This window comes from Typha latifolia, chromosome 1 (genome assembly GCF_019914945.1).
Source record: "Typha latifolia isolate L0001 chromosome 1, TyphaL0001v2, whole genome shotgun sequence".
In the NCBI taxonomy this organism is placed as follows: domain Eukaryota; kingdom Viridiplantae; phylum Streptophyta; class Magnoliopsida; order Poales; family Typhaceae; genus Typha; species Typha latifolia.
The window spans coordinates 8,442,010-8,449,789 of record NC_133086.1 but is presented as its reverse complement, the minus strand read 5'-3'; the positions used below and the strand labels follow the sequence as shown (position 1 = coordinate 8,449,789).

The window sequence follows — 7,780 nt, the reverse complement described above, 5'->3', positions numbered from 1 at the left end:
CCATCTAAGTGTAATTATCCCTTTATTATATTGACGGTAAGGATGTCTCAACCCCAATTTTAATTGTTAAAACTCAGTCAACTTCACCAACCATAAACATCACATGAAACCAACAAAATAGTAAATAGCTTTTTTCTCCAAAAAAAACAAAAATTAATCAATTGTTTTAAAAAAAGAAAGAAAAAAAAAAAGAATAACCAAACCCCTCCAACAGTCTTATTAAATCATAAGAAATGTATAGTATTCATTAGAATGCTCATTAATTAGACATAGAAAATATTCCTTAAACCGAGCGATCGCTAAAGATAAAGTCGACGGCCGCGGCTTCTGTCGGCATCCAACACAAGGACAGTGAGCCTGATACTCTTCCAGAGTTGGAACGCATGAGCGCGGACCGATGGCTTTCTCGGAAAGGCAACAGTAACAACGACCAGTTTAGCACTTTATAGGGAAGCAAGATTTGATCCCATTGGGGCATGGGCAACCATTTTTGTTGAGCATCAAATTAACCTCTTCAATCTGATAACCTATTTGTCAAAAAATTAATAGAACAAGTTAGTGAGGTAATAATTTTTGCAAAGGTTTAATGAGAAAAATAAACAGTACCTCTAGACTTACATCTCTCTCTCTCTCTCTCTCTATATATATATAGCTGTTTTAAATCATATATACTTTCCATAGATAGACCATTAATTAATGATATATTAGGTATGCCTTTCCTAACGTAGAAAGGCGATAATCTGAAATTAGATGTCAGATTGTTTCTATAAATATAAACATATTTATAAGGGAAGATATGCTTGTTTCGGAGAATTTATATTCACAAGGAAAGTAGAATTTAAGAAATTCTTTCTTTTCATAGCATCACCAGATTCATCCCGTTTTAGTTTAGTATTCATATATGTCAGGAATCAAGCTGTAGAAGGATTTCTCTAACCATTTTATAAGTGTTTTAACAAGAGATGCATTTGTGAAGTTATCTCGTTGCAATCTAATCACATAAGTATTACACAAATTGTTTTGGAAACTAATATGGCTTCTTTGGAAGAGATCTATAGGATATAAACAACCTTTTAGGTCAAAGGGGCCACAAGATGCTAAGGAAGACATTCTAGAAAATGACATTGAAATCTAACTGTTGCAAGTTGCATGCAAGGTTTAGTTCAAGTTCAGAGTTTTAAGAAATGAGTTTACTTGAAATTATCCACACAAGCCTATATAATAATAAAAAAAAACCCTGAAGGTAAAGAATCAGAATGGTAGTGCACTCGAACAGTTGTAGCTGTTGTGAAGTAAAGGTGTAAAAATAAAGAATCATGAATGATTCTGTTTAATTCACAAATAACAAGGCATATAGCATTTTCATGGAGGAAAGTAAAGTGAGTCCAGATACCTGCACTGGTCAATGATTTTGTATTTCCAATCCATATCTAAGAAAAAATAAATAAAAAATCACGTCTCGCCGCTTCTGTAGTCCAATGGTTAGAACTTGAACAAGATTCTGATGCTAAAGAGATTGTATCGCAGCTTATGTGTTAATAAAATACATAAAGCACTGAAAATAATAAGGTACCTATTATAACATTTGCGAGATTAATTTAAACAGAGACCAACATTCAAGAGGAACTAAACTTATTCAGCACCATAGGCCCATAATAGATACATACTTATCTTTTGCCTAGTCATTGGTTGGGTATAAACCATTTACAGACATCCCACCATCAACAGAAATGTTCTGTCCAGTGATGTAAGAAGCAGCAGGTAAGCAAAGATATGCTACCAGAGATGATACTTCCTGGGGCTCTCCCACCCTTCGAAGAGGGGTTCGATGAGCTATCCTTTCCAAAAATTCTTTTTGCTCAAGCAACTGCAAAGAATAAAGAACAAAGAATGGATGTTACTTTTATTTAGTTTTTATGATGAAATATGTCAAGCTCGATGCTTCTTTGCAGGTTACATGACCGAGCATTGAAAAACAAATTTAAAATTCACCTACTGTTCTCATATGCAAACTGTTAAAGTTCACAGAAATTTGGCATCTAAAACGTATATATTCCTGATTAACAACAAATATGATTGCTTCTCACTTAGTAAATCATAGCAGCAATTCTTAGCCACCTCAACACTGTCATATTAGCTGCACATACTTTCTAATGAAAAATTACCAAAATTGCGTCTCAGAACCAAAAACTTTCCGGTGATGACTTTGCAATTTTGAGTACCCACTTGATTGAGAGTGATAAGGTAGAAAACAGACCTAAGCACTGTCTTTTGATAATCCTTGGCCTTGAGTGGGCAATAATCCATGTCGAATCCCAAGGACTATCTTTAGAGGTGAAAACGGGTCAAATTAACTTTGACCCAACCCAATCTGGACCAGATTCAAGTGCAAAAATCTTACCAATCTGGATACAGATATGGATAGCAGATATCTGTTTTACCTCCATACTACACATAACTTAATAAATAATAAACCCTACCCGACTACTTGCCCCGTTAACCTACCTCACAAGTTGATAAACCTTACTCTCTCAACTCCCTCTTCATCTCTAGAATCTCCCTCACTTTGTCTTCATCAGACACCACTCAAAACCTTACTTCCTCATTCCTCAACTCCCTCACTCTCCTTCACTCCCGTTAACCCCATCTCCATCTCTCTCCCTCATTCCCTCACTCTCTCAACCCCTTCAAACTTCATCTTCTGGATACCGCCTCCATCTCGCTCCCAACGACTCTCCCTCTTCACCTGTTGGTTGCCAACTGCATCGAATGAATGAGTTCATCTTCTCATAGAAAAAGTGGGCAATGAGGTCAAGTCTTTATGAAGAGTGATTGCATTGCCTTGGATCCATGGACCAGTAGCGGATGTTGCATACATTGTAAGGGCAGTTGCTACAACCTCTGCATTGACATGAAGTTCTTTCCCATTCCCTCTGTTCACAGCTCACTAGCTGATCAGGTCTCTCAAATTTTATAGAATTTTATTTATTTATTTTCTTTCAGAATTCTTATATATCAAATTATGGCACTATTTAACATTCACAGTTTTTCTGTTCTTTTTTTAGAAAGATTGTGCTCCAAGCTTCCTGATAATGTGAGCCTAGAGAAGGTGCAATCTGTGAGTTCATATTCTTCATAGTTGGTGTCTGTGATATATGTGTACTTTTCCTTTGCGTATTAGGTGTATGCTAAAATACTCAATTTAGGTTTACGGAATAAGCAAATTGGATAGGTAGATTAATATTCTGGGCATTGTGAATAATTCATTTATCACCTATCTGATTGAACATCTGGTTTAATTTCTTGGTAGGTATACAGCAGCCAACTAGCTGGTTATTTGGATAGTACTTTCATAAATTTGAAAATATTCAGGGTAATTTACCAATTTCTTTTGGGGATGGAGATGTTCATCTTCTATAGATAGATAGTAGACTGGTTTACTTGCTAAACTAAGTTCTACTTTATCAATTCATTTCTTAAAAAACATTTAAAGGAAGAGAGCTTCTAATTGATTCTTCATTAGAAGCTTTTTAGTCTTCATTTGGAATGTCTTTGTTTTTCAGTGTAGTAGCTTTTAACTAGATTTTAAATATGAGTCAGTTGACATATAATAAACAGTTGTATACATGAGCTAGAAATTTCAGTGTTAGCTTTCGCTGTGAGAGTTCCCTTTTCATGTTTATAGAGTGTAGTTACTTTCAAACATACATGCATGGCCTTGTTCAACCCGTGCCAGTTAACACAAGATTTTTTTATTTGTTTTACATTTTAAGAATTAATGTGTGTAAATGATAGATCTACTTAGGTTTTGCTAGATCTACTATTAATAAAGGCCTTTCTATATAGATCTAGTACTTTGGTGTTGGATCTACAAAAAATACTCTTTAAAATGTGTGAATCAAAGAGAAAATTTAATTTTCCTTATATTTCAAAAAGTCCAAAATTAATATGCCAAATTCATTAAATTGGATCAAAGTTGGTATATAAATATATTAGATTAAGTCCATATGAGTTAATTTGAACGCAAATTTTATAATTTTTACCTAAAATTTTGGCATAACTAGATTTCCCCTAATTTTTCCAAATTTTAAAAAATTGAAAAATTAATGTATCAAATTCATTCAAAGTGGTCAAAATAATATAAGAACATGTTAGACTAACTATGTTCAATTAGGTGCTAGTTTTAATTATTGATCTATTATCAACTAATTAATATATTCAATTATATTATGTGTTGAATTATGTTTTTATTTTATTATTATTATATCTTTAATAAAATAGATTATTTATAATTATATCTAAGAATTAAAAAATCTAATGTAGGCAATAATATATATATATATTCAAATTAAAAATATGTATAAAGACCCTAAAAAATATTAAAGATAGACCAACGATATACCACTAGCACGTAGGGGACATGTCGACCGGGTATCGACAGCGCATGTGCCTTCGGCACAACCATTACTTTAAACCCACAAATAGGGAAGAAGAACTAGAAAGCTAATCTAGATGGAAAAATTCTAGATAAGAAAATAATGACAAGTATAATTAGAGAGACGTACAAGAAAAGGTATGTTTACTCCATTAGTTCCTGGATCAAATGATAGCAATTTGTTTACGGACTACATAATACAAATTTCACAAATTTAAAAAGGTACCAAAAGCAAGAGGACCGGAAGTTGCCATGTTAAACAAATAAAGATATATAGTCTAAGAGACTAAGACTATGACAATGAAAACCAAATTCCGTTATCAAATGAAAGCAATTTGTTTTCAGACTGCAAACCATGAATTTCACAAATTTGAAATGGTATAAAAAGCAAGAGCAGTGGAAGTTGGCCATGCTAAACAGCTAAAGACAAATAGTCTAAGACTATGACAATGAACCCCAAAAGCTATGTACATACATGCATATACATACAGATTTATATTTACATTTAAATAAGTATAAGCCTATAATGATGGTAAAAACCATTTAGAAGACAAGAAACTGTTTCACAGTACTAAGATACACATCTGCAGCAACAGGTAACTAGATCTGGAAATGAAATTCCCTTTCATTGAAGCAATTATTAATGGTAATTCTGGAGACATAATGTAGAGAAAAATCTTACATGATCTACAAGTGAAGTCCTGATGTACCATGGACAAACAGAGTTGGTCCTAATGTTGTCTTTTGCCCATTCACATGCCAAGTTCTTTGTCAACTGGTTTATTGCACCTGATACAATTGCATACAAAAGAGGTAATGTAAACTAACACTGAAATTGTACTTGACCCACCATGACTTGAACGATGAAATATGCCATTACAGCATCACCATAACCTTTAGTTGCTGCATATATGGTCCCGCTATTTATAGCTACCACCCCAGCAACAGAGGAGATGAAAACAATACTTCCCATCCCAGATGCCTTGAGAATAGGATGTGTAAGTTGGCACATATGGTACGCAGATTCAAGATTAGTGTTCATAATGAATGAGTATTCCTCTTCAGAATATTCAACAGTCGGTTTCCTTATATTTGTTCCAACATTGTTTATCTACAAAAAAAAAAGTTCTTAACTATTAATTTAGGAATGATAAAAAAGTTGAAAACATAAGCTTCATATGAAATTATGCCTCTACGAGTAGCAATATTGATTTAAGTACAATAACCTTGGATGTAATTCATATTTATAATAATCTAGCTGCTGTCCATGCTCATACCTTTCATAAAGGAAATGACATGTTTGCTTGGAAATATGAAAATTGCAAAGAGCAAAATCACAGATGAGGTTCTTCTAATATTCATCCTTCCATTATTCATACAAAATCATAAGAATATGTGATTCCTTAATTGCCTTAGCATAGATTGCATCTGCACAGGTGTTGGTATGGTTGGGCTGCATAATAGTACATGAGCTAACCACCTTATTGTTGTACATTAAAGGTAAGCATAAGCTGGTTAAACCATGGATGGAGATAACTAACTACTTAACATCTAATTGTAAATATAAAATGTATGTACTATTTTTATTTATTAATAATTTCCATAATTAAAACATTTGTTTCTTCACTACTTTACTTGGAATTGTGATATGATCAAACAATGTTACAGTGTTTAATCTAGAAGTCCAACATGATCATCGAGATTACATAGGACAGAGTTCAATTGAGAACAGAATAAGCTTTACAACAGAAAATTGAAATCCAAATGAGAAATATCTCAAAATAGCTTGAAAACATCAATTTGAGTTACCATGGGCAAGTTCAACAACCATCTCCCAATATATTAAATTTAAAATGTAATTAACACCAGCATGAGCAAGACATCATATCAAATCAAGAAGTAGACAGTGTGTCATCACTAAAAGTATAATATAGTTGCCCAGTAGTTATTCGTAATTTGATCCTTGCCTATATTAAATTCACAAATTATATCAATTTTGCATCAAATTGCCACAGAAAACAAACCAGCATTGATTAGCAAAGGTCCTTCATATATACTTATACTCTACTGTTTGACGGATCCGATTTTAGGACTCATATAAGAAAATATACAAAGGGAAATAATTTTGTGCAGGTTAAAAGTTGCTAAACTATGTAGGGTCATGTCTAAATTTTGTTGAAAAACCTAACAAGGGGAGCTTTTGCTTGTTTTACATACAAGAGAGGGTGTGAGTTGCAAACGGAAAAGTTGCTAAACTATAGGGTGCTGCTTGCAAATTTCCCTAAGTTCTTGTGTATCCATCTCCTCAACGTTATTCTTCGTATTAATGTTTAATAAGTATCCTTTCATCCCCCAAATTTTATTGAACTGAATCCCCCATTAGAAGAATAAACAACAAAAGCCTAATTCTTCAAGAATAAAGACTAAGAAGAACAACAAATAGATGCTTACGAGGATATTGAGCTTTCCGTCGAAGATCGAAGACGCTTTCTTCATCAATTCTTCTCTCTGCTCCCTGACAGACAAGTCGGAGACGGAGCCGGTGACGCGAAACCCTAGACCCTCCCATTTCTTCAAGCACTCCTTCAATTCCTCCTCATTCCTAGAGCACGTGTGCACCGCCGCCCCCAGCGCCGCTAATTCCTCCACTACCGCGTGCCTGAGAGAGAGAAAGAGAGATGGAGAAGAATAAAAGCAAATCTACCGTAAGTAAAGTAGAATACAAAGGAATCTAGAGAGAGAGAGAGGAGACCCGATCCCTCGGGTACCGCCGGTGATGAGAGCCGTCATGCCGTGAAGCGACCATCTCCCAGTTATGCGGCTGCTGCTGCTCTCTGCCTTGTCCATCCCTTCTATTATTGATATAATCCCGTTTCCGATCCAGTGCAGTGATATTATATAGTAGGAAATTTGCATATGACACCCTATATTGAAGCGGATTTGCAGTTCCAACCTGTCACGTACCTCATGGGTTGCACCATACATCCATCACGTGCCAAGAATGCAGATACTGCTGAATGCTAGCTTAGAATATTAAGCTATTCCCATATTATCTCTACTATTTTGTTGAGATTTAGAAAGGGAATGTGGAATACTTTTGGCATCCTTAAAGTAAATTTCAGAATAGATATTTTTCTTTGTTATTTCTAAAATAAAGTGTTTTTTTAGGAATAGCTATTTTTATATTCACTTGTATTCTGAATAAAGATATAATAATTATCTTTTATATTATAAAGAGTGAAGAAAATAATTTTAAAAATATGTTTTTATTTTTATAAAATTACTATGAATGCCCTTTGATTTAATATAAAGTAAATTGATGCCATAAATTTTAAAAGTAAATTA

The 7,780-nt window shown here is 33.8% G+C and overlaps 1 protein-coding gene across 1 annotated transcript; it reads right to left on the bottom strand.

The window, feature by feature from the left end:
* Nucleotides 1-1,499: 1,499 nt before the first annotated feature.
* Nucleotides 1,500-7,309, bottom strand: LOC140801533 (tropinone reductase homolog At5g06060-like). Its single transcript, XM_073156698.1, has 5 exons — nt 7,188-7,309; nt 6,887-7,094; nt 5,330-5,546; nt 5,118-5,224; nt 1,500-1,867 (listed from the first exon to the last, which is right to left on the bottom strand). The coding sequence occupies exons 1-5, from the start codon at nt 7,280-7,282 to the stop codon at nt 1,679-1,681; spliced, it is 816 nt and encodes a 271-aa protein (XP_073012799.1). The 5' UTR covers nt 7,283-7,309; the 3' UTR covers nt 1,500-1,678.
* Between the last annotated feature and the right edge of the window lie 471 nt (nt 7,310-7,780).

What these genes read in the sequence shown, in the direction of transcription:
- LOC140801533 (XM_073156698.1), bottom strand. Translation starts at nt 7,282, where the DNA reads ATGGACAAGGCAGAGAGCAGCAGCAGCCGCATAACTGGGAGATGGTCG. An exon ending in CATATATGCAGCAACTAAAG is followed by an intron (nt 5,225 to 5,329) that starts GTTATGGTGATG and finishes CAATTGTATCAG; the next exon opens with GTGCAATAAACCAGTTGACA. An exon ending in GGACTTCACTTGTAGATCAT is followed by an intron (nt 1,868 to 5,117) that starts GTAAGATTTTTC and finishes TATTCTTTGCAG; the next exon opens with TTGCTTGAGCAAAAAGAATT.